The 22,731-nt window shown below is 53.2% G+C and overlaps 11 protein-coding genes across 11 annotated transcripts; 5 read left to right on the top strand and 6 right to left on the bottom strand.

Annotated features, from left to right (window-relative positions):
* Positions 1–1,096: 1,096 nt before the first annotated feature.
* Positions 1,097–2,473, bottom strand: BP01DRAFT_358844 (uncharacterized protein). The gene has a single exon (XM_025575532.1). The coding sequence runs from the start codon at positions 2,448–2,450 to the stop codon at positions 1,422–1,424; it is 1,029 nt and encodes a 342-aa protein (XP_025429041.1). The 5' UTR covers positions 2,451–2,473; the 3' UTR covers positions 1,097–1,421.
* A 34-nt stretch (positions 2,474–2,507) lies between these two features.
* On the bottom strand, positions 2,508–3,470 carry BP01DRAFT_384754 (uncharacterized protein; the record flags this gene model as incomplete). Its single annotated transcript, XM_025577533.1, has 4 exons — positions 2,508–2,624; positions 2,734–2,966; positions 3,102–3,310; positions 3,430–3,470. The coding sequence occupies 4 exons, from the start codon at positions 3,468–3,470 to the stop codon at positions 2,508–2,510; spliced, it is 600 nt and encodes a 199-aa protein (XP_025429042.1).
* An 801-nt stretch (positions 3,471–4,271) lies between these two features.
* On the bottom strand, positions 4,272–5,389 carry BP01DRAFT_323950 (HHE domain protein). The gene is made up of 2 exons (XM_025572806.1): positions 4,794–5,389; positions 4,272–4,734 (listed from the first exon to the last, which is right to left on the bottom strand). Exons 1-2 carry the CDS (start codon positions 5,130–5,132, stop codon positions 4,399–4,401), a joined length of 675 nt encoding a protein of 224 aa, XP_025429043.1. The 5' UTR covers positions 5,133–5,389; the 3' UTR covers positions 4,272–4,398.
* Positions 5,390–6,648: 1,259 nt separating this feature from the next.
* BP01DRAFT_403004 (MFS transporter) lies at positions 6,649–8,308 on the bottom strand (the record flags this gene model as incomplete). The annotated part of the gene is made up of 4 exons (XM_025578661.1): positions 6,649–6,903; positions 6,960–7,529; positions 7,594–8,050; positions 8,112–8,308. 4 exons carry the CDS (start codon positions 8,306–8,308, stop codon positions 6,649–6,651), a joined length of 1,479 nt encoding a protein of 492 aa, XP_025429044.1.
* Positions 8,309–9,326: 1,018 nt separating this feature from the next.
* BP01DRAFT_301915 (HHE domain protein) lies at positions 9,327–9,975 on the bottom strand (the record flags this gene model as incomplete). Its single annotated transcript, XM_025572048.1, has 2 exons — positions 9,327–9,665; positions 9,745–9,975. The coding sequence occupies 2 exons, from the start codon at positions 9,973–9,975 to the stop codon at positions 9,327–9,329; spliced, it is 570 nt and encodes a 189-aa protein (XP_025429045.1).
* Positions 9,976–10,460: 485 nt separating this feature from the next.
* On the bottom strand, positions 10,461–11,899 carry BP01DRAFT_358847 (NAD(P)-binding protein). The gene is made up of 5 exons (XM_025575533.1): positions 11,361–11,899; positions 11,191–11,302; positions 11,045–11,135; positions 10,889–10,973; positions 10,461–10,820 (listed from the first exon to the last, which is right to left on the bottom strand). Exons 1-5 carry the CDS (start codon positions 11,828–11,830, stop codon positions 10,583–10,585), a joined length of 996 nt encoding a protein of 331 aa, XP_025429046.1. The 5' UTR covers positions 11,831–11,899; the 3' UTR covers positions 10,461–10,582.
* Positions 11,900–12,386: 487 nt separating this feature from the next.
* BP01DRAFT_417499 (putative C6 transcription factor) lies at positions 12,387–14,880 on the top strand (the record flags this gene model as incomplete). The annotated part of the gene is made up of 3 exons (XM_025579263.1): positions 12,387–12,462; positions 12,977–13,057; positions 13,121–14,880. 3 exons carry the CDS (start codon positions 12,387–12,389, stop codon positions 14,677–14,679), a joined length of 1,716 nt encoding a protein of 571 aa, XP_025429047.1. The 3' UTR covers positions 14,680–14,880.
* Positions 14,881–14,975: 95 nt separating this feature from the next.
* Positions 14,976–18,331, top strand: BP01DRAFT_403012 (uncharacterized protein). Its single transcript, XM_025578662.1, has 5 exons — positions 14,976–15,850; positions 15,917–17,171; positions 17,224–17,549; positions 17,595–17,636; positions 17,745–18,331. Exons 1-5 carry the CDS (start codon positions 15,233–15,235, stop codon positions 17,835–17,837), a joined length of 2,334 nt encoding a protein of 777 aa, XP_025429048.1. The 5' UTR covers positions 14,976–15,232; the 3' UTR covers positions 17,838–18,331.
* Positions 18,332–18,548: 217 nt separating this feature from the next.
* On the top strand, positions 18,549–19,319 carry BP01DRAFT_358848 (uncharacterized protein). The gene has a single exon (XM_025575534.1). It carries the CDS (start codon positions 18,717–18,719, stop codon positions 18,975–18,977), a length of 261 nt encoding a protein of 86 aa, XP_025429049.1. The 5' UTR covers positions 18,549–18,716; the 3' UTR covers positions 18,978–19,319.
* A 1,276-nt stretch (positions 19,320–20,595) lies between these two features.
* BP01DRAFT_375685 (uncharacterized protein) lies at positions 20,596–21,117 on the top strand (the record flags this gene model as incomplete). Its single annotated transcript, XM_025576907.1, has 1 exon — positions 20,596–21,117. One exon carries the CDS (start codon positions 20,596–20,598, stop codon positions 21,115–21,117), a length of 522 nt encoding a protein of 173 aa, XP_025429050.1.
* A 1,317-nt stretch (positions 21,118–22,434) lies between these two features.
* BP01DRAFT_108264 (uncharacterized protein) lies at positions 22,435–22,704 on the top strand. Its single transcript, XM_025570298.1, has one exon. The coding sequence runs from the start codon at positions 22,468–22,470 to the stop codon at positions 22,633–22,635; it is 168 nt and encodes a 55-aa protein (XP_025429051.1). The 5' UTR covers positions 22,435–22,467; the 3' UTR covers positions 22,636–22,704.
* Positions 22,705–22,731: the final 27 nt, after the last annotated feature.

Raw genomic sequence — 22,731 nt, forward strand, 5'->3', positions numbered from 1 at the left:
TTTTTTTTTTTTTTTTTTTTTTTCTCTCCTGTCTTTCCTGCCTCCGGTGTGACCGTGTGGATGCCTCAGCGCTCAGGCTGATTGGTTTGAGTGCAGGCGGACAATTTCTCCGGCGGTCGACGTTTCCGGCGATAAGATGTTCTCGGATGGCTATGGCCGAAGTGCAAGATACAGATCAACTCCAAGCGTAGGAAAACTTTGAAAGGGGAGGTGATTGAGATCATCACTCGATGTGGTGTCATGCACTGGGAGGGTGTCCACGGACTCTTCTAGAGCTTTGGGTTCGATCTACAGTCCTCCCAGAGGACTTCCCCCTCTGCCATTGATGGCCGAATTCGGTGCGATTCGATGAGAATAGATGACTAGACGACTTCACTCATCTCCCAGAGTGGGGAATGTAGGCCGAGCGGGTCCCTCACTGGCAAGTAAGTCTAAACGGGCGCACGCAAGCAAGGTCAATGACTTTCATGAAGCTTGGGGAAGAATCCAGAACGCAATTGACGGAAAAGGATTGGTTGGTAGGTAGTAAGGGTACGAAGTACTACTAACTCATACTTGGCAACCGGGGGGGAGGAGGTGGGTGGGGGGGGGCGGTGGTCGGATAACTTATCCTTGCGAATCATCGTCTCTCTTATATAGAATTCGAGACTTACCCATGCAATCCAGATGTCATGGGCTGCAATCTCCCGCCAGCAATGATATGATTGCCGGTGGCAAATGTCCCGGTGCTCTTGTACTACCTACATTGTAGTCCCCGCTGTCACCCTCAGGCGTTTTTCGAGTTACGCTCTCTCAATGACTCCAGTCCTGTAGAACTCTAACTCATGCCCGTGGGGGTGGGAAATCCTGTTCTGGGCTCGACTAATCTCTTTGCAGAAGGAGCTCTTTTCTTGACTGAGAAATAGGGAGTCCCCAATTGCCCCCCTGAGACGACCTTATCTTTCTGAAGGGTCGAGTTTGGTCACTTGATACCTGGAATCCGGGTGTAGTTCCCGGTTCAAATCCACTTTAGGTAGTCTGTCTATCTATAGTGTAGGAGTACTTAGAGTCCACACAGTATCGGTGAGATTGACCGTCCGCCTGGTCGTAACTCAACCCGGAGTAACTGATCCAACGTCCTGACTTCTCTCCCCTCCCCACCCGGTGGAGCGAAAAATAGAACCTTGATAGTTGCAACCCTAGCCAAGATCTGAATTCTTACCGGATACGTGAGTTGCAGTGATGCAGGGTTTGCCCGATGGCCTCCAAAGCACGGGCTAAAACAGAAATTTCCAGGATTGGCGACGGTTTGCCCTCTATCCAAAGTCCTCGCCGGACTGGTTGGGCTTTCCCATCTCTACGAGGGCGTTATGCTCTGCAAGCCTATCCGCTACGCCCAAGCCAAGCCAAACAACCCTATGGAGGTACTCCGGAAACGGACGCTACGTACCTCGCGTGGTGTGCAAAGGGCCGCCAGCCTTGCTAATTTGTGCAGCAGCAGCTAAACTAACCACCAATTCTCGGGGTCCGAGATTAAGGCATCTAAGGCATCGGATGCAAGGATCTTGAAAACGAATCCCAACTCCAATGCCCCTGCAAATACTCGCTAAAGAAACTCTCCATGATCGGATCCTGCGATGCCATCTCCAGGTTCTGCCCGAGGCCATCGCACGCGACCGACGCGAGCCCCAGTAGACTATCCACCGCTTTGTGCATGCTGCTATTTCCATCCGTTGGAATCGGATGCCACCCTCCGCGAGGCTATCCGACTGAGGCAGCGCGGTCTGACCGGCCGCACCGGCGGCAAACGAGTGATGGTGCTTCTGGCTCAGCCGCTCGACAGTGAGGTCGACGATGCGGTCGGAGTTCTCCTTGCCGTGGCGCACCGAGAGCCACCACTGTCCGCCGATGCTGAGCAGGTTGGAGCACCCGCGCAGACACTGCAGCGCCTCCTTAGGGGGACGACCGACTGGAGCTCTGACGAGGCCCAAAAGCAGTGAATGATTATCGCGCCGGACGAACAGATCCCGTGGATGTTGCGCCATGTGTAGTAGAGGGTCTCCTGGCGGTTGATCCGGTTGTAGATGTGGATTCGGTCCCGTGAACTGTGGTAGCAATTCAAGAGCGCGGCCTGGTGGGAGAAGGGAATGCTTGGGAGGGCTGGTAGAGGACTTCGAGCTTGAGGAGCTTGCACTGGTGGTGGAAGGCGGGATCCTCTTCGTCGGGCGCACCGGTTGTTCCAGTCGCGTTTTGATGCGGGCTCGTTCTGCCGTGTAATCCGTTGGCCATTTGAGAGGCGTTGCCCCGTGGAACCGGGAGGGCGGATACTCGCAATTCTTGTTCCGAGTGAGGATCGTCGGCGCAAGGGATAGGACCATGAACACGTGGAGAGTCGCGGCAAGAATGGAAACGATGATCACACCTTCTTCCGCCACTTTGTCCAGTTTGCCAGTGTACGAAAATGGCTCCATCTCTTCGGGCCAACCGTTAGGATCCAAATTGCCCTGATGCCCGCGTTCTTCACAAAATCAGAGTGCATGGTACGCATTGAATAAAGAGGTGGCAGGCAGGAATGGGTGATCGACGTGAAGCCCCTGCAGGTAAATGTTGATCAAATAAGTTGCCTCCTCCGGAGAAGGTAGATCCTGTTCGTGGTCAGCACGATTGTTATATCAAGATGAAGGTTTCAGTTCAGAAGCTAGCGGAGGTGCTGCTTTGCTGAAAGATCTGCTTGACTTGCACCACCTAGCATACCTTGCGAGGTTTGTTGTATAAAAGACAATATGTCTCGGGCGAAGGGCCCTGTAAGCCCCGGCGGATCTGATTGCCTTGCGTCGCGTACGACGAGGTGAACGTGGCAGGGGAGAGAGGGTTATCCGCCCCGAGCAATTTTGTGAAGAACAAGCCAGATGAGGACCTCAGATAGTACTTCTGTCTCGAGTCGGAATAGAGCGACAGCATCCCGAGATTCAAAGCTAGGGAGCGAGCTTCAGCCGACGGTCAGCTTGCTTGTCTGACGTCTGCTGCACGTTGAAGCAGAGATATCCGCGCGCTCTGTGCTAGAGTTCTGAACAGACGTCTGTGGCACATGCTCACTGTCAGTTGCATGCAGGGAATCGTACGGTCGCTTTCTGCTGCTCGACTGCCCAGTGTCATCTGTGGTTGAGCGGCAGCACTCCCACCCGGGGTGGTCGATGGCGTCCGGCGAGAGACAGTGGTCCTAAACACCGACTGCTCAATTGGAGGTGCCTTGAAAAGATCAAATTCTCGATCTAGTAGGAGAATTGGCTCTTCTAGCCACTCGATACGAGAATGGCACCGCACGGCGTAGCTGGTGGAAGTCAGCTCACGAAACCATGATGATGAGCAACAGTACCACAGAGATAGATGAACATACTCGCGCGAGATGAGAATCTCATTGTTGCAACGATCAATATCAACACAAGTTACCTTTGCGCGGGCGCAGTTTGAGCAGGCTGGAATGCCGCCATCATGCAAGATTAAGTGGCCAAGCAATGCCGCTCCCGGTGAGGCCCGACCAGTGTGATTACTTAAGCATCCGGGGGTGCGGGGACGAGCATCACCTAAAGAGGAATAGTGCCTATTCAAGTCTCTCCTGCCCTGCTGTCATGTATTATTCGACGTCTAGGGCATTTCGGTGGTTAAAGGATGTGACTGGCTGGAGGTGCATTAAACCATATCAAAGCGAAGGCCTTGGCGTGAGATGACTGGTATTATCGGCATGTATTTTAACCTTTCGAATAGAGCAAATTGTCTAGTGCTGTTGATTGCAAGTATTCTCACCAGGACCTGCAATTAATTAATGTATCAAAATGTCACCATCATCTGTAGCATCATAATCCGGGGAGATGGGGCAGCTGGTATCCCCAAAAATCGGATTTATCTCTGCATCTTGGAAAAGTCCGTAGCAGAGATGGAGAATCCATTGTCCAAAATGTAAGAGTCACCTCTGCACCTCATGTTCCACCCCCACTACTCCGTAGTTTGGGACCAATTAGGGTCTATGCTCAAGTCCTATTTTCCTGTTTTTTGGATACATCTGATCAGCCGGGCACTGCATACTCTATCTGATGAAATCATAATCTGGCATTGTCGGATGAAAAAGCATACTAACCCATTACTTGGACCAAGTATGCTGAGGACGTCGATACTAGGAATTGGGTAGAGAGAGAAGAATGCCTGAGTATTTACTACTATCCTTGATGTAGATGCCGAGGAGTGGTTCAATAATGCTTGCGTTTCGTCTCAGCTTGGGAGAATCTCCTCAACTTCAGTACACAAATACGATGATGAATTAGGCGAAGCCATGTCATACATGAACATCACGTACACTATACTAGAAAACAGTGCCTTCCGAAAGTTAGATGCATTCCAATATATCTCAACAAACACCCCCGATTATTTTGTTGCTTGGTCCTTAGTCTCCGGGAACGACCTGAACAGATCCTTGATCTTGTCCATTGGGGCTGCCATCAACCCCGCCACCGTCTCGAAGGGAGGCTTGTTCGGGGCATTTGGATGACTCCTCGTTGGCACGAACTGCTTGGTACGCTGGAACGACGACGCCATCTGCCGGGACTCACCCTCATCCAGCGACTTTTCGAGCTCAGGCAGATCCTTTCCTTCCTCTTCTTTGATATGCTGGGCGAGGTTACCCCAGAGATTGTCCAGCACTGGAATGAACTCAGGGTCGTTTGGCTCGAGACCTTGGAACTTGTACAGGAGTTCTTTGACCTGCATTGGATCATTCATTGTCAGCGAAGTCCAGTTTGATGAAACTGGGTTACACTCACGACTTGGTGCTCCATGCGATCGTGGTCCGCCATTTGTGTCCCGTTACTCAGATGTTTCTCCATCGAGGGGTAGACCACCAGCTCCTCGCCCAGCGAGTGGCGGGCTAGGGCCCAGGTGAACTGATTCTGCCATTTCCCCCGTTCCTCTGCGTCTGCGGCGTTCTTGATGTGGTTGTATGCGTCTTCGAGATCCCGATGGTCACTGGTGATAATCTCAGAGATGTTGGTGTTGTGGACGGCAGTGGCTGCGAATTGACGTCGAGGAATGGCCATGGTCGAGGGTGCGGCTTTGTACAGGCTTCCCCGAAGGGATTGCTTCATGAATCGAGTGGTGAGCATGTTTGTGATGATAAGAAATGTACTAGCTTGAACTAATGTCTGAAGATAAAATTGAGACGCATGAGGATGTGCGTGGGACTTTTAAAGAAGATCCCCAGCTTCTGTCTACGCAGGAGTGTATACGAGAGACCCATGTCACCATTGCGCAAAAAGGCAGGCAACAAGGGTCATACCTTGATCAGAAGACCACCGCTCTTCACGAGAAGCTTGTTACGCATTGAAACCCTTGGATAAATCAGCCGGGCGATGACTCCCGGGGTTCTTGTTGGACAGTCTGATGTGTAATGGGGAGGAAGTCTTTGGTTGTTGGGGGGAAGCGGACGGGGGGGACTTGGCATCAGACGTCAGTCTGACATGCACTCATTCATGACAAACCCTCGTACTGTGACTGGCCAACTACACTCGTTAGCATCAGTATGATGAGTGAAATGGTCGAGAGTTCGTGTTCTTCATGCGGGAGATTGCTGCAATGCGATCAGGTCCTTATGTAGTCTAGGTCATAGTATAATTGACTGGAGGCTGGAAATTATCCACACTGCTCCTGACCATATCCGAGTAAAAGTCAATACCTTAACATGCCAAGTGTGTGAGCATTAAGACACCCAACCTTGTTTATAAACATGCAAGTCAAAATTATCCAATCATAGCCACCCCTTGAAGGGGCTTTGAGGCCTGCTATAAGCATACCCTATCGCGAAACGAGGTTATGGGGCCCATACGCAACCCTAAAGGGTTCTGGGCGATAGCCCTAGCATGTTAATCTCTACGGGAAAGGTCAGGGCACTTTTCACTGTCCGAGGATGCAACCACTGAGCTATCTGGCGAATTAAAATCCCATCCTGAGGAACTCTCGCTGTTTTTTGTAGATCGTTTGTATCCCAAGTCAATGCTATCGCATACCGCTACGCCCTTTACTACACGTGGGGTCACTCTATCTCGTGACAGAAATGCATAATCTCCCCTATGACTATGTGCTGTTTCCGTGAGGGACAATTGCCCCAATCAAGTTCGACTGGAGTAAACTTCTCATTGTCTCTTTCATTATCGCGAAAAGTTGTTTTTATCAAAACCCCCATTTCCCTCATCAATTCGTCAGGCTGTAAGCATCTGACAAATATTCCTCCATCGAATCTCTCAGTCTTTCCTGAAACTCGCAACGGAGCCAATAGTTCGTGACGAACAAACATATCAGCTTAAACTCTAGTTAGTGAGGAGTTTGCGCAAAGTCTTCGGACGAGATGTGTATCCTCAGCTCTATCCCATGCTCATCTAGACCGAGTGGGACATTATTGCACCGGTGCCTGCGGATGAACTCATAACAAACAAGGTGACTGACTATCAGGCACATTTCGGTCATGTCCTGCACCTAAGGTACTAGGGTCTCAGCCCTAGCTTGATGGTCGTATGTCTTAATCAGTCTACGCGTATGAGCTACAATGGATCAAAGATACTTCTCGAAGATCACAACTTTTGATTAGGGACAGGAGATGGGTCTATCACGTTATCACCACCCAAGCTAAAGGTTAAGTTGAAATCTCGGGGAGGTGCGAATCCTAGCTCCGTATCGGCTGTAGAATATCGGGAACGTGCAAAAGAGCAGCGCGATGAATGCCAGCAAAGAATTGCCCCAACCCAGACCCAGCGCGCTGTACATGGATGGACCAGCCAGGGGAAGCAGCGCACCGATCAGCGAACGTAACACCGCGTTCGCGGCGGTGACGGATGCGGCGTACAGGAGGTAAGAGTCGACAAGGTACGTGTTGATGCACAGCTGCGCCACCAGTTAGCAGGGAGAGAGAAGGGCGGCAAAGGAGGAAGGGCACATACGAAGACACACATCAGGCCCGCTCCAAAGATGCCAGTGCCGATGATGGGCATGATCCAATGGACATGCTTATCCGCCGACCACCCATACCAGAATAAACCGATGGGCAGAAGCCAGGATCCATAGAGGCAGGGAATCAGGCGCGATTCGGGCACGAAGCGGCCTTGGGCCGTATGCGATGCGGCGATGCGGTTCCCGACATAGCCTGTGACTTGCAGCCCAGAGATGGCACCCAGGCCGAAGCCCAGGTAGGCTAAGCCACACAGCTCCTGACGCCAGCCGTACACTTTTTCGAAAATCGACGTGATGGTGGTGAACATGAGGTACAGGTATCCGTAGGACACCGCGCCGAAAAGTGCCATTAACAAGACAATGGGTGACAGGAACAGGAGCTTGAATGGTCGTACACCGGCCAGTCGGAAAATCTCCTTGCGAGGGACGCCGCGGTCGAATTTGGATCGATACTTCTCGTTGCCGGTTTCCTTGCGTAGCTTGTCGGCTTTGCGTTCGAGGAGCACCACGCTGTAGGTCTCCCGGTAGCAGAAGAGCGTCCCGATGAGCATGACTCCGGTCTGTGGGTGGCAGATTAGCTGACAAGACCGAGCGCATATGATACAGAAGTAGCTAGGACCCTACCGCGATAGCGATGATCCAAAAGACCCAGCGCCAGCCGATATTCGCGCAGACGAATGAGCCGGCAATGGGACCGATGACCGGTCCAAGAATGGGGCCCATAGCCCAGATAGCCATCACTCCAGCACGTTTCTCCTTGGGAATCAGATCCGCAACTGTTCCCGAGCCCAGAGTCATCGGACAACTCCCAGCGACTCCAGCGAAGAATCGGAAGACGAATAATTGCGGCAAAGTTTGCGCTACCGCGCAGGCGATCGTGAAGATGAGGAAGAGTGTGTTGCATATGTGGTAGAGTCGACAGCGCCCGTAGATCTCTGACAGCGGCGCAATCACCAGGGGCCCAATCACATAGCCGAGCAGGAAGATGGATACCACAAAGGAGCCCAGAGTGGTGTTCGAACTGTGAAATTCAGCCAGTACGTCTGCTTCGCCCGGGGAGAACATCGATGAGGACAAGGGTCTAGATGGTGCACGTCAGCTGGACTTCATTCACTATAAGATGATTCCACAGGTTCACTTACGTGAGAAGACTGTTCACTCCCATCCCTGCCAACTGTCGCACCTTCTTCCACCAGGGCCACTTCATGGGACAGTTGGGGTCATCGGGTCCATCCCAATCCACAATATAGGGATCGGGTAGCTCCTCTTTCTCCAGGGAACCAGCCCGGGCTTCAACATCATTGCTCTTTTCTAAACGTTCCTCCTGTGCCCCGCTCATTATGCTCGGTAGTTATTGCAAGCCCGTCGCTCAGTCGTTTATCGTTAACCGTGGCGTAGAGTTCGCGGGATTTGACCCCAGGCTAGTAGTGGGGAAATGCTCAATTGTTCCCAAACACTTTGTCTCCTTACGTCGAATGAAGCCATGTGGAACCGGGGCTTATATATGTCATCTGAGCCTGATTCAGGGCAGCAAAACCTGAGCTTGCATAGTGGGCCCAGGGGCGGAGATGGGAAATTAGTACCGGCGAGACACAGGGCTTTCTGGCGCATAACTTCTCCGCCCACGGAGCTGTAACTATGTATAACATCCCATCTTATGCTACGATCTGCGCCAAGAGAAGGGAAAATTGCTTGAGCTATACAAGTGTTCTGCTTGGTAAGAGATATACTCCAATCACATGGCATTCTGTGCGATGAAACCTATAACTATTGCAATTGTTGTCAGTTCAAACAAGTGCATCTCCTCGGTGTCATAACCGAGCTTGGGAGCATAATTGGGGATAGCCGTCCCGTCGGCAATCGGTAATCGGAGTTCCGGTCTCACTACTCCGCTACGTTCTGTACTTGTCTGCTTCTGGGAATTTCATGCCGAAGCAGGCTGTAACAGGCAAATCTATGCCGTCAACTCCGGGCATTGCGCCTGATTCACGGCGTCGAAATGAAAATAGGGTCTCCTGAAGTCCGTCCCGATGACAGCGCATCTCTGCAATCCCCACAGAAAATCGGAAAATTTCTAAGCTCCGTGGGTTTAAATATCGCATCCCTTACTGATTATTATGGTATCGTCACTGCCTTATGTGGCTTGATAGTCTGATATTGCAGGTAATTTACTGTAGACAAAGTCCCAGGTGCTGCAGGCTGCTTCGTGAATAATCACTCTCCAAAGCTCATTACGCATATCATTCTGGTTCACTGAGGCCAGATAAGTAACATACACTCCATATTCTCCATCCATTATAACTAATTGCAATCAGCGCCATATCGACACAGCCCCAAGAACAATCCTCTTGACACCATTATGGTGGGATATCACTCGAAGCCTCGTGCGGGAACTTCCTGAACAAATCTCTGATATGGTCCATCGGAGCCGCGAGCAGTCCGGCTACTGTTTCGAAGGGGGGTTTGTCGGGCGCGGATGGGTGACTGCGAGTTGGGAGGAACATCTTGGTACGCTTGAAGGAGCCGACCATGCTCTCCGAGTGTGCCTGGTCTAGAGCCGCTTCGAGCTTGACGAGGTCATGTTCTTCCTCCTCCTTAATGTGCTCGGAGAGAGACGCCCAGAGCCCTTTGATGGTGGGAACAAACTCCGCATCCTTTGCCTTGAGATTCTGGAACTTTTCTAGCTGGTCTTTCACCTACAGCCACCTGTCAGCTTTTCATCCACTTAGAAGAAGCTCGACCGGGGGGCAAGGGGGGGCAGAATGGCTCCCTTACAGTCTTGTGTTCCGCCCTGTCCTTGTCGGCCATAGCTTTGCCATCACTGAGATGTTTCTCAAAAGCCGGGTAGACGACGAGTTCTTCGCCAATGGAGTGGCGAGCCAGTTCCCAGGTGAACTGGTTCTGCCACCGGTGCTTCTCATCGTCGGTCGTCGCGTTCAGAATGTGGTTGTAGGCCTCTTCGAGGTCGCGGTGGTCCTTTTTGATTTCGTCGCTAATCAAAGTCATTTTGGCCGGTGTTTGTCGCGATACTGGAGATGACTGGACGGGGAAGGCAGCAACTTGATTCTGCGCCGCACACATGTTGAGATTTAAACCTCTCTCTTCGAGCTGTGAGCTGTTCTTAATCCACCTCGTGATGGTTGGACGAACGTCACGTCATGATTAACCCACGATGACCCCTCCTGTATTGCCTGGCTGCGCTGTTATTGCGTCTGCGGCGTACCGTGTTACTAATGCACTGGTCATTGTCTTGGCGTGGGTGACCAGCCCGGGATCTTTTCCCCGACCACTGGGGATGAAGGGTTGGCGATATCCTAACTTGACTCCGCAGTGGAACAATGAACAAGTGATCAGACCCTGACACCTTGACCACCCGCAACCTGCGCACCAATCACGGGTGATGTATTTTCAATCCCAGTGGCGAACATACAGTAAGGTAAGTAGCCATCGTTATTTCATTGGGAGAATTATGGTACAGAAACCAGTTTGTGGAGTAACACGAAGACAGACTCCCAATCAATGACATCAATACGAGTTACACCGCTCTCCGTCAGAGAAGAATTCTGCGGCACCTAACCTCCGTATCCTACGACTTTCGCTGCTTGCAGCCATCTCATTTGCTTCCACTGGTCTTGCGTCTCTTGTTCGTGCGCTTGCGGTGAAACTCCTGGGCGTAGACCTTGAAGAAATCCGGGGGTTCTTGGGGATGACCCCCCGTGACGTCATGGAAAGCGGTGGTGGAAATGTAGTTGGTCTTGCCCTCGCGCACCAGGGAGTAATACTCCAGCAGATACTGCACCTCAGACTGATCACTTTCCGACTGGGCTTGCAGAACCTTTTTGGCCTCGGCTCTGCAGTCGGGTGATTGCTCGAGTTAGCTTCGGACAGGGTGATCACTGGAGGATTGGGGCAGACCCACTCTGAGATATTCTCAAACTTCAGCTCCTCCCCTAGTGCCTGGCTAGCTGCAGAGGCTAGCTCGTCGCCAGTGGTAAGCATCGGTCCTACGTAGTAGTATCAGCCAGGCACGCTCAATAGACGTTGGGTGTCTGGTGCTTCGCGCGGTGCCACATACCGGTTAGTACCATCAATTGTCCGCGATGCTTGTCACTGAATCCGTGCTTGCCCTCCCCGGTCAGAACATGCGCGGCCACTTGGGCGACATCCTAGGAGTTGTTAGCATACTGCTCGGGGAGAGGTGGTAGCAAGAGAATGCCCTACCCCGAGAGCGATCGGTGCAAACTTGTGATCCTTGCCCACAGGCAGCGGGAGAAGCCCTTCTTCCTGCGCTTGGCGAGAATACAACAGCAGGTTTTCAGCGTAGAAACCAGGTCTGCATCGTCATCAGTCACTCAGTACATCTCCCGCCTAATGGATTCCGGGCCTCATACCGTATAACAACCGGAGAATGGCCGGTGGATGTATTGGGATCACCCTTGGCGGCGAGGAACAAAACTTCCAGGTCAATGAACTCGCGCAGTCTGGGCTGTTTGTCCCTCTCCGCGAGATCGCAGCCGGCGGAGCTGATCATGCACACGTTGGCAACCCCGGCTTGCTTCGTCGCCTCAATCAGCTCCGACGTGATGTCGAATTTGTCCGGGTGCGGGGGCGGAATCAAACACATGGCATCGGCCCCGGTCTCCTGGAGTGTCTTCGTCATTTCACGCAGGCGACCTGGCTTGTGGGGGACGATCTTGACGCCGAGATTGCTGAGTTCCTTGCAGGAGGGGGCTTCCGGGTGCAGCGTCAGGCCGATGACGGAGCCGATCGCGTTCTTAAAATTATCGTCCGTCATGATGAGCTCGGCGATGAGAAAGCCGGTATGGCCATCGACGGCGGTGATGCATAGTTTGCGAGACATACTTGCTTGAGGAGGAGACTCTGCAGGTCGATTAGTTGGGGTGTCTGTTGTTAGTTGTTTCAGTCGTATTGATTGGAGATTTGTTCATTCTCCGTGAGGGGTGTTCCTGACAGCGCGAGAATGTCTTTTAAAACCCAATGTGTTATGCTTACCACAGTCGACTCGTGTTTCCTGGCGTCACGGTGAGATCACAATGGATTTAGGTCATGGTTACTCACTCATCTTCGTGATAGTGGGTGCGTGTAATTAGCTCGTAGATTGCATTGCACCTTGGCAGGGTCGAATACGGATGACATCCTGACGATTGCGATCACTGATGAGCTTAAGTGAATAGACTGACTATGATTGACTATGATCGACCGATATAGTTCTCAACCGAGATTTACGATGTAGAGTAATCCAGCCAGTGCCCAGAATTTCCCAATGCGGTATACCCACTCATCACCTGACATGTCCCTCTCCCAACGTGACCCACAACTAACTCCGTACTCTGTACTCCGTACTTGTCCTCTTTCCCCGTCTTTTTTGCTCGGATGCCCGTCTTTTGCTCCTCAACATGACCAGTTGTCGTCGTTTCGACGCCCACATTCTATCCGACAGCCACCGCCAAACATGGATCCACCCACCGAATCGTATGCCCTGTTACTTTCCCGATGCATTCAATACTCGCTAAAATGATGAGTACCTAATGGTCTTAACCCAGCGTCGCAGAGAGAACACCGTTCTACGTAGGCCAGACCTTTGACGACATCACTCAGGCGCGTCACACACTCCTCCGGCACACAGCCGACCGCCATGAATCCTTTCGCGTCACCAAGTCGGACTCCAAACGACATGTCACCAAATGCAGAGATCTTCGGTGCGAATACGAAGTCCGAATCGGCACCAAGAAAGGGCAGCCCCGGGTTGCGGTGTACAAACCTCACACGTGCCCTCCGGAGACGCACGACAACTGGAAGCAGTCCCGGTCGTGCAAGTTGAAGCCGGGCTTCGATCTAGGCCAGAGCAACCCCAGAAAGTGAGGTCGTTTCCCCGGTCGGACCGTGTTGCACTGGCTAATTGGTAAGACCAGGCGGGCCAGAAGAGACTTGCCTTCCTCGAGTGAGGACTCATCCGGGGATTATGAACCTCATCGATCGCATCAAGCCTGCAACGAATGTCGGGCGCGAAAGACGAGATGTGATGGGGATCTCCCCTGCAATATCTGTAGAGTCTCCAGGAATCCGTGTGAGTATGCCGCATCGACGCGACCAGTCTCTGCAAGGCGGAAAAGTCCAGGGACTCGACCAGGCTCTGTCAGGCAGAATGCTCGCGGTGACGCTGGAGAAGAACGGCGCAATGCTTGGACTGAGCCTCCCCATGACAGGGCGGGTGGGTCGATTCCCCACGGGATCCTGGAGCCATCGAAACAGCGTTTCATGGGGCAACAGTCGTCGATCGCATTTCCCCTGATTGTCGGAATGGGCGTGCAGGCTCCTGACCCGCCACGGCTGCATTCGTTCGGTTACAATGCTGGGGTCAGACCAGAGCCGGAGACCATGGTCAGCTTGCAGATTGCGGAGGCTCTCGACTGGCATCTTGCCTTGCGATACATCAATGATTACATACGAGTTCTTCATCCTTTGTTCAACTTTCTGGATCCCGAGGAACTCCGACAGCGGGCAGAGGACCACTGGCACGGCATGCCCCAGGGACCCAGCTTTGAAGCGGTGATCAGTGGTGTCATTGCATTGGGGCTGTTGTTTCGGTCTCCATCTCTAGAGCGTCCGAAAAGGGAAACGGAGCCGTGGATGGTGCAGCACGCGAAAAGCATTCTCGAGGATTCCGTCGTGGGCCGATTACCCACCGTTGAGCAAGTGGCTGCGTACATCTTGCGCACGCTGTACGTCCGCTCCACGAGCAGACCTCATCTCGCGTGGCTCAACAGTTGCACGATGATGCACCTAGTCGAGGCAACTGGGCTGCAGTATGGGCCAGAAGATGTCATTCTGGCGCCAGGCACAGCCCCTCCGGACACGGGACAAAGAAAGCTGTATAGGCCCAAGCGGACCGCGCATGTTGCTGAATGCCTCCATGTTTTGATCGCCTGTGATTACGGAAGATCGGTGATGAACGCCACCCTATATCATCGCCAGGAAGACTTTGCAGCCACTCTCGAGTCGGACTTGACCTCTCAGCTATGTGCCTTGGTCCAAGCCATGCCTGTTACCAGCCCATCACGTGGATCCGGTGCAGGGGTGGAAGAACAGGTCTCGGCGATAATGAATGTGGCTTCGATCAAGGTTGAACATGGCTTTCTGACCATGGTGAAAGCCGATCTGATCTTCTGCTTATACCGCAGGCTGCGGATGGTTAATTATCACTTTCGCCAAGAACAGATCGATATCATCATCTCCAGGGGTACAGAAGCGTTGGCGCCAGTAGACGAATTTACCAGCAGGCGCACTCGGCAGCCCTTCTGGAATCTAGTGGGGACTGCGTTTCAGTTCGTGTGCGTGCTGCTTGCGCTGGACACTCCGGACAGCCTGCAGACTATGCCCAAGGCCATGGAGGTTTTGGAAGAAATATCTCGAAGACTTCCTTCCCCTTTGGCTACAGAAGCATATAAGACCGCCCGACAGCTTGCGCGCGCTTGCTTGGATCAGAAACGCAAGGGAGTTGGGCACCTCGAGCAGTCTCTACAGAGCTTTCATCCTCATGCAGAACACCCCGGAAGCTTCGACCCCGATCCTGAAGCAGATCAACTCGAGGCCATTCCACTCGCGCCGGATGATGTCGCGTACAATCCTTATCACGATCTGGAGCCAATTGATTTTGATCTTGACTCTCTGCTCAATATAAATCTTTAGACACAGGCTCGGGTCACGCGTCAATGCCGTCGAGGCAGCGAAGACTCGCCTAGCTATATTGTGTCGGTTAGCCGGACACCCAGCTTCCGGCAGAGTGTATACTGGGCCTGTCTGCTTACCCGGCATGTTGCCAAAACCCAATTTACCACGACAAAGACATCCCTCGCATACCGCTTTCTTATCGATAAAAAATCATACCACACTACACATATTCATTCTAGACAATTCCTAGCCATACTCTGAGTCGAGTTCACGTCTCCCATGACCTCTAAGTCTGTGACAACACTGTACTAACTCCGACCTACCATCCAATCAGAAGCATGCATCCCGTCCCCATAGCACGTTATCAATCAATCTGATAAGTACAGACCAATTAGACCTCTAACTCCCGCCCGAGGCCAACCAAACCCCTCAACCCCGAGGCAACTAACCCCGAGATTAATATGCCCGCGCCTTCCCCCACCAGCGCCGTCTCGGACCTACGAGTCGGACATCTGACAGGCCCTTTCACTTCCAACCCCTTAGTTACACCCGACCCGAACCATCAAACACAATGCAATCAATCTCGCAATCTCGGATCTCGAAATCCCCTCGGCCGGTGAGCTCGGACAAGCCCAAACGCAGACGCAAGGCCCTCGCGTGCTACGACTGCCGGCGCCGGAAGCTGAAATGCGACCGCGCGCAGCCGGCGTGCGGACGATGTCGGAAGGGCGGGCTGGCGGACTCGTGTTCTTACCAGGAGTATCCAGGCGTTCGTGGCCGGGGAGGGGAAGAGGAGGGTTCGTTCTTGGTGCAGAGTAGTGGGTATACGCTGCATAGTCCGCCGGTGCCGCATCACGACCCCGTACGGGCTGCTACAGGTGGTGAGGGTACGGAGCAGCATCAGTACCAGCAGCACCAGCAGCACCAGGAGTCTGCGCGAGATAGAAGCGTGGTTGCGCTGGCGGCGCCGCCAAATGCGGGGAGCTGGCAGTTGCTTGGGGGCGCGTTGTCTTCTGCGAAGGGGGTCAATGAAGAGCGGCCGTCCATTCGGAGTAATGCCGAGGATGACGGACCAGGTCCGCAGGGGCCTGGCGGGGAGAGGCTGCGCGTGCAGACGACGACTATGCGAGGCCAGAATTTCAAGACGCATTATTACGGGAGCACGAATCCGATCAGTCTGATTTCTCATGTGAGTGCTTTGGCGTGGTTTGGTTTGGGTTGCAACGGTGGACGATCAGCTGATGGATGTGAGCAGTTCCCGGAGTTGAGGTCGTTTATGAAAGAGACGATCATGCAGCGCACTTCGCTGCCGGGTCTGCAGCGCGAACTGAAGGTGCTGCAGGTGAAGTGGAAGGCCATGCGGACGGACCTGCTCCCGCAGCATGAATGGGAGCTGGTCGGGCTGCTACCGGACCCGGAGACGATGGACGCGCATGTTGGTCTCTACTTCGATACTTTCGAGAAAATATACCGGATCCTGCACTATCCTAGTTTCATGAACGAGTACGAGTCGTTTCGCCAGGATAGTCGGACCGCCCGACCGGCCTTCATCGTCATCCTGATGCTTGTCCTCGCGTGCGTGGGCTGTCTCGCTAGCCCGGCGCAGCCGAAGTATATCGGAGACAGTGCGATGGCGCGGGAACGCGCGACGCTGTGGATCGAGGCCGCGGCGGCCTGGCTTCCCAAGCAGAGTCAAAAGCACATCTACCTGGCGATCTGGCAAATCCGCTGCCTGCTGCTGGTAGCGAAGATGGTGAATGTCGTCAAGAAGAAGCGCACATGGACGGCGGCGGGGACGCTGGTCCGAGAGGCCATGTCGGCCGGGTTCCACCGCGATCCAACCATCCTCGGCGACCGGGTCTCGGTGTTTGACCTCGAAATGCGCCGCCGACTCTGGGCAACAATCCTCGAACTGGAGCTGCAGATCTCGACGGACCGGGGAATGCCGTCAGCGTCGGCCGCCTTGCCGTCGGACACTGTGCCGCCACTGAACATCGAGGACGATGAGCTGGCGGTGGATGCCGAGTCGCTGCCGGCCTCCCACCCCCGACAGGTGTATACTGGTTGCTCGTACTTGTGCGTGTCCGCCTCTAGCTTTGCGCTGCGCACCTCCCTAAATTCCCTTGTGAACGACATCCATGCGCAATCAGTGTACGAAGAGGTCCTCCGCGGCGAGGAGAAGGTGATGACGGAACTACAAAGACTGCCGGGCTGGAATGAGGCCACGCCCGGGACAGCCGGGAGAGACTCGACCCTGACGCGGGCACTGCTCGACATCCAGCTCCGACACTTTCTGATTCTGCTGCATGCGCCGTTCGCGCGGCAGGCGGACACCAACCCGCGCTACTCGCTCTCGCGGATGGTGTGCTTCAACGCGGCCTTTCGGATCATCGAACAGCACCGACAGCTCACCGAGGCCGGCAACCATCTCCTGCTGCTCCTACGCCAGGATTATTTCAAAAGTGCGCTGAACATTTGCCACAACCTGTACATCGCTATCAGCCTGCACGGTAAGTGTGCCGACCGTCTCTGGCGGTAGTAGCATTCACTGATGGGCTCAAGACAATCTCCTGCTGCAATCCAACAGCCACACCTTCATTGAGCACATCGAGCACGTCCTACACCTCCTTGAGGAAAAGACCTCGCGCCTGGGCACCGGGTACACGCACTACTGGTACATCGCCGCCGCGTCGGCCTTTCTACGCTCACGGCTCGGCCCCACGCACTCGCCGGTGCCGAGGGAAGAGGCCATCCATGAGGTAGTGCGACAGTATCATCGCGTGCTGGCGCATCAGGAGGACTTGCGCAAGGCCAAGGACCTTCTGTTCCCGCTTCGACTCGTCTCGGTGAGTCATTCGACTGAAGCAGTGGTCCATGTGCTGCTAACAGTCCGATAGTCAATCCCGCCCAATCATCAGCTTGATATACCCGAGGACCTGGCGGGTGCTTCTCTGCTCGACCCGGATTTAGCACACGTAAGCTGCTCCCTCAATTGTACCCGAAACAGACGTTTATTTCTGCGCAAAGCACGCAGTCAACTTGCCAAAATTGCCCGACTGACATTCTTCCTGCCAAATCCATAGGCGCCCTTCAACCAGGAAGACCTGTCACTCGAGGAATTCTTCTTCGGCAATCCCGCAGCATGGACCTTTGACAATCTGTGGGAAATGCACTGATCCCCCGACAGTGCAGAGAAATGCCGATCGATATCTACACTTTTAACCAATAAGCAGTCACCGTTGATCCTTCAGGTTTGCTTTTTCAAAGATAGCATCCCTCATCCCGACGGGTACGTAGGGAGCGATAGATCGCACTCCCTCGGCCTCAACCGGAACCCTTTTACTGCCCCGGGATCACCGAATAGGGCCTAGTGTTATCAACTTATCATGCACTGCAATGCCGAGAACGACAAAACATCTCGGTCCGGCAACGAGGTTCGGGATTCCTTCCTCATTGGCGGGCGATTGGCATTGTCAGGGTTTTGTCCTTGAGATGGAGGGGCAGAGGGACGGAGAGGGTTCTATATATGCATGCAAGATGGCAATTAATCCACACAGGGGGGGGGTCATGTGAAGTTGCAGAGGGGCTTTTTCTTGCATAATGTCAACTCTGTCGGGCAAGACTATTGACTGACTGACTGACTGACCGGTCGCACGGAAATGGTTCAGGGTCCATGTCTGTTCTCTAGCTGACCAGGAAACGCCACTCGAAACACCAGAATCAAGGCAGGCGCAAGGAGATAAACGATACACATTACGCAGTAGGGAATGGGTACGTGCAGTAGAGCAAGTAAAATCCCGACCGTTGACAGACCGATCGCAAGTTACTCCGTAGCCTCGGAGCCACTGGTCTCGGTAATTGGGCACCCATCCATCACACATGTTTATAAAAAAAAAAAAAAAAAAAAAAAAGGAGTCAGGGGCAGGAGACACACTACGGACTTCAAGCTCGGATCTCAATCGGATCTTTGCACTTTTGCAACAAAACTAACTGACAGTCGAGTCAGAGTCCGAGTCGCACACAATCCGGATTCGCCATGCCAATCAATAAACCACATGCGAAACCCACTCTCTGAGACCGGAAGACCTCCCCCGGGAAGACTTTCAAACCTTCTAGATCCTGATCGACTCGTCGGTCATTTACTTTCTCCAAATTCGAAAAAAAAGGTCCGCGTGTGGCGTCTCGGTAACCCTATACTCCGTATAGCTTGCTTGCTGGCTTTGCTTGCGCCTTGGGGGTTAGAGTTTCGCGCGGAAAAAGCCAATGTACGGAGTAAAAAGAAAAAGAAAACAAGAAAAAAAATCTCGCTGCGTTGAGCTTATGATGACTCGGTGAGGGGCACTGAAGAAGCCAGACCAGTCATGGTTATAGCTTGCCTCCACTCAGCGCAATCCTGGACATTTTATCGGGAGATTTGGCTCGACTGGGTTGTTCTCGCCGTGCAAGACCGATTGTTGATGGTGCAATGGGTCACCACCACCTAACTTAAGTTATTGTGTGTGGAGATTACATAACCAGTGCCACGCCGACAGTAAGCGGAGAGTGTGTGTGTATGTGTGTGTGTGTGTTTGTGTGTGGGTAAGAAAAGGAAAAAAAACCTTTGCGACCGAGTGAAAGTCAGAAATCTATGGGAAGTGAAGTTGATGCAGTGATGCAGGATGCAGCAATAGATTGCAAAGCCGGAAGGATGGGGTTCACCGAGTTATAAGCCACAAGCCACACACCACCTGCAGGAAAGACAAACAGTTTGTCGATCTGTTGATCTGCAGTCAGCTGTTGGTGAGTTGTTTTGCCGGTGCAGAGCATTTCTTATCGGGACCCGAAAATCCGTGGTCCGCCCGGTCCGAGGATTGACATCCCCTTCCCGAATTTCGATAATGCATCAACTCACACTATCGATGGGAAATCGTGGCATGGACCATGGTCCTCTGACGCCATTACTGGGTCTAAGACTCTTTTCGAACCAGAAAGTTAGAACAAATTACGCACTAAATCGCGTCAATAAACTCGTTGCAGGAAGAGCGGTGACTCAGTTGTCAATCTGGCCGGTCAGATCGCCACAGCTGATGACACCATCTATGGAGGGGGAGGGGCAGAAGAATAGAGCAGGGAGGGAACGTCAGCACCTCACCGGTGGAGTCGCGGACCTTGAGGTGAAGTTGGCGAAGAGGTGATCGAGCTGTCGCGTCGATGCTCGAGACTTCCAGGTTTCATAGCCACCACCAGTCCACAAACTCCCCTCGCCGGGTTCCACTGTCCCCCCCCTCCTCCCAAAAATAAATGAACAAATAATGCATCAGGAAATCGCTTATCTGGCCCACGTGCCTATGCACGGACATCTTGCTCTCTCAGGTCGAGAGAACCTTATTCCCTCACTGGTTACTGGCAGTTTGGCAAGTCTGGCGGTTTGGTGTTATCAACCACCCAGTGCCTGTTGCCTGGCTGCTGATTGGAAGCTGCCCTGGCCGTGCATTATCATCATGGATTATAGTTTCATGATCCATTGTCACAGAAGTGGTTCCTGAGTGATTCCTGCAGTTGGGCAGTGGCGGTTGAGGGAGGTTGCCGGCCTGATGGATCCTGGCAGGGCTGGAACAGTCGGCCATCGATGGTTGGATCCACCTCCGATCCACTTGGTGAAGTTCTAGAGTCCGGAAAGCAGACTTTTGCTCATCCCATGACCTGCTGTCGTCTCTTATCGCAAGCTGGCTGTCTTGCTGCTGCCCCTAATTCACTATATAGACCCTGGACGACGGCTGTCATCGAGGAAGGAGGTTCACACAACCAAGCAATTCTACATTACCCACCCCCCAACCAAACCACCAACCCATTCACCTTGACTCTCCCCGCCCTTTGGGTGACGGAGTAGTGCCTGTGTGCTCAATCTCCTTCCACCGCGCTCTCGCCGTCAAGTCAAACTCCCATCCATCTACCATGTCCTACACCTCCTCGTCTTTCCTCTTCACCAAATCGACCCCTCCGCCCGTGCGTCCTCAGCGTCGCTCCCCCTTCGCGACTAAATCCTCGCTCCATCTCCACCTCTGTCTTGTTTCCGGCGAGAAATATGAACAGGAAAGCAGCGCCAAGCAGCCCGACCTGCGCCGGTGCCTCGGTCACGCCCGCATCCATGACAAGTCCATGGAGCTTGTCAAGCGCGACATCCACGTCCACATCCGCTCCATGGGCAGCGACAGTGACGATGACCTCGACAACGATCTTCCCATTCCCCGTCGATCGCGCCGCGCCTCCAAGGCCTCGGCTGCGCCTACCCCGATGAAGCCGGCTGCTGTCAAGCCGACCGTAGTGAAGAAGGCCCCCTCGATCAAATGGGCCCCGGAGCCCGTCGAGAAGAAGAGCCTCCTCGACAAGGGTCGCCGGTGCATGGAGAAGATCTTCTCTCGCCGCAATGGCAATGCCCACTGGTCTCAATCTGGTGTTCCGGTTGTCGCCTGTTGATTTTCACTCTGTCGAACCCGGCCTCACCTATGCTTGATCATATCAAAGCAAGCTCAACCTCCCATCACCATCCATTACTGGTCTTCACCGGACCAAGGGAATCACGCCGTGTCCGGTTCTTCCATCTCGACCGCATCGGCAATCCAGTCGAACCGGATCCTCAGACCTACTCCTCCACAGGAACCACTCAATTTCCCCCACCAGTACATCAGCTTCTGGTGCCTCTCCTCCGATGGAGATCTCGAGTGATCCTCTTGAAGTGTCCCGGGCAGACTTCTACCATCTTATCCCCTCTCCCACCAACTCCACTACTCCACCATGACGAAGCAGGCCTTCAAGCTCACGGCCAAAAGTCTTTTCCACCTATTTCTCTGTCTCTCTGTCTCCTTTGTCTTACTGTCCTGGGGTCGCATGTCCACTTAGCGTTTTGTCCTGTTGTTAGAAGATACCACCTAGAGCGTCCACGTCCTATAGACCTGTTCTTGCCGATAGATTGTCGACCTTGCTGTGCAAGGGACGAAAACCAATAATGATGAATAAATACACTTTCACCCACTCCAATTGTCTTGTCCACGTCCACATAATCGCACTCCACAAGAGGCATAAGTAGTCCAATCCGATCCCATGCAAAGCCTCCACGGGTCTTCCTATGGAAAATGTGGAGAAAAGTCCAGACCTTCTAGAACACAAGAATTTAACCTCAATGGACAATCCGGCCGGGTTGATCAGACCCCGGGGGGGCGGCGGCGATCGGCAGAACCGGAGGGCCGCGGGAAAGTCGCCTCGCCTGGCGCCGCACAGAAAAGTTGTTCCGGTGGTGGGGCCCGGGGAGAATCTGTCATAGGGCCATAAAAACTCGAATCCCATAGGTGTAAATGGTGCATAATGACGATGCCATTAACCACAGCTTACTCAGCATCTATCGCCTAACTACCCTCAATGAAAGATCGACACGGCGTGATACTAGATTCAGGCTGTGGATATGGAGGCTCCTTCTGATCTTCTGATAAAGGAATCATCATCCCCCAAGTGAAACGGATTGTTGGATCGGCAGGGTCAGATCCTCGACAATCCGGTTAGGGGTGGGGTTCGTGGTGATTGTGAATGTGGTTGGGATTTTTATAGCACGCGTCGTTTAGTATGATGCTGCGCGGCAAGCGGGTAGCTGACGTGCTGGGGTTGCCACCACCGGGTGTGGACATTGTCCCACTTCATGGTACGCGTCAAGTTAGGGAGGGATGGAAACATGTGACCTGCGGGATATATATAGTACTATGGTACGTAGTACCTGGGGATCAAGAGAGTAATGGAGAACTGGCTGGATGATCCTGGGGCGGTGCTACCCCGAATATGGAGATAGACTACCCGGCTATGAGTTTAAGGGCTATTTCTGTGCGTTGGTATATACTAGTACTATGTATATCTTTGCTCTATCCGCTGGGTTATGGTGTCTGCTCAGATGATTTTGGCGGAATTGCCCCGGTTAAAAGGGCGGTTTCCCCCCCAGGGGCCCCTTAGAATGGCATCAGTAAGCCGGTGTGGTGCAATTGTGATCATGATTCTGATTCTGAAGATGCGAATCTGGACAATCTACGAGGAAAGTGTGGTTTGGCA

The sequence above is a fragment of the Aspergillus saccharolyticus genome, assembly GCF_003184585.1.
Source record: "Aspergillus saccharolyticus JOP 1030-1 unplaced genomic scaffold BP01scaffold_29, whole genome shotgun sequence".
NCBI classification, from domain to species: domain Eukaryota; kingdom Fungi; phylum Ascomycota; class Eurotiomycetes; order Eurotiales; family Aspergillaceae; genus Aspergillus; species Aspergillus saccharolyticus.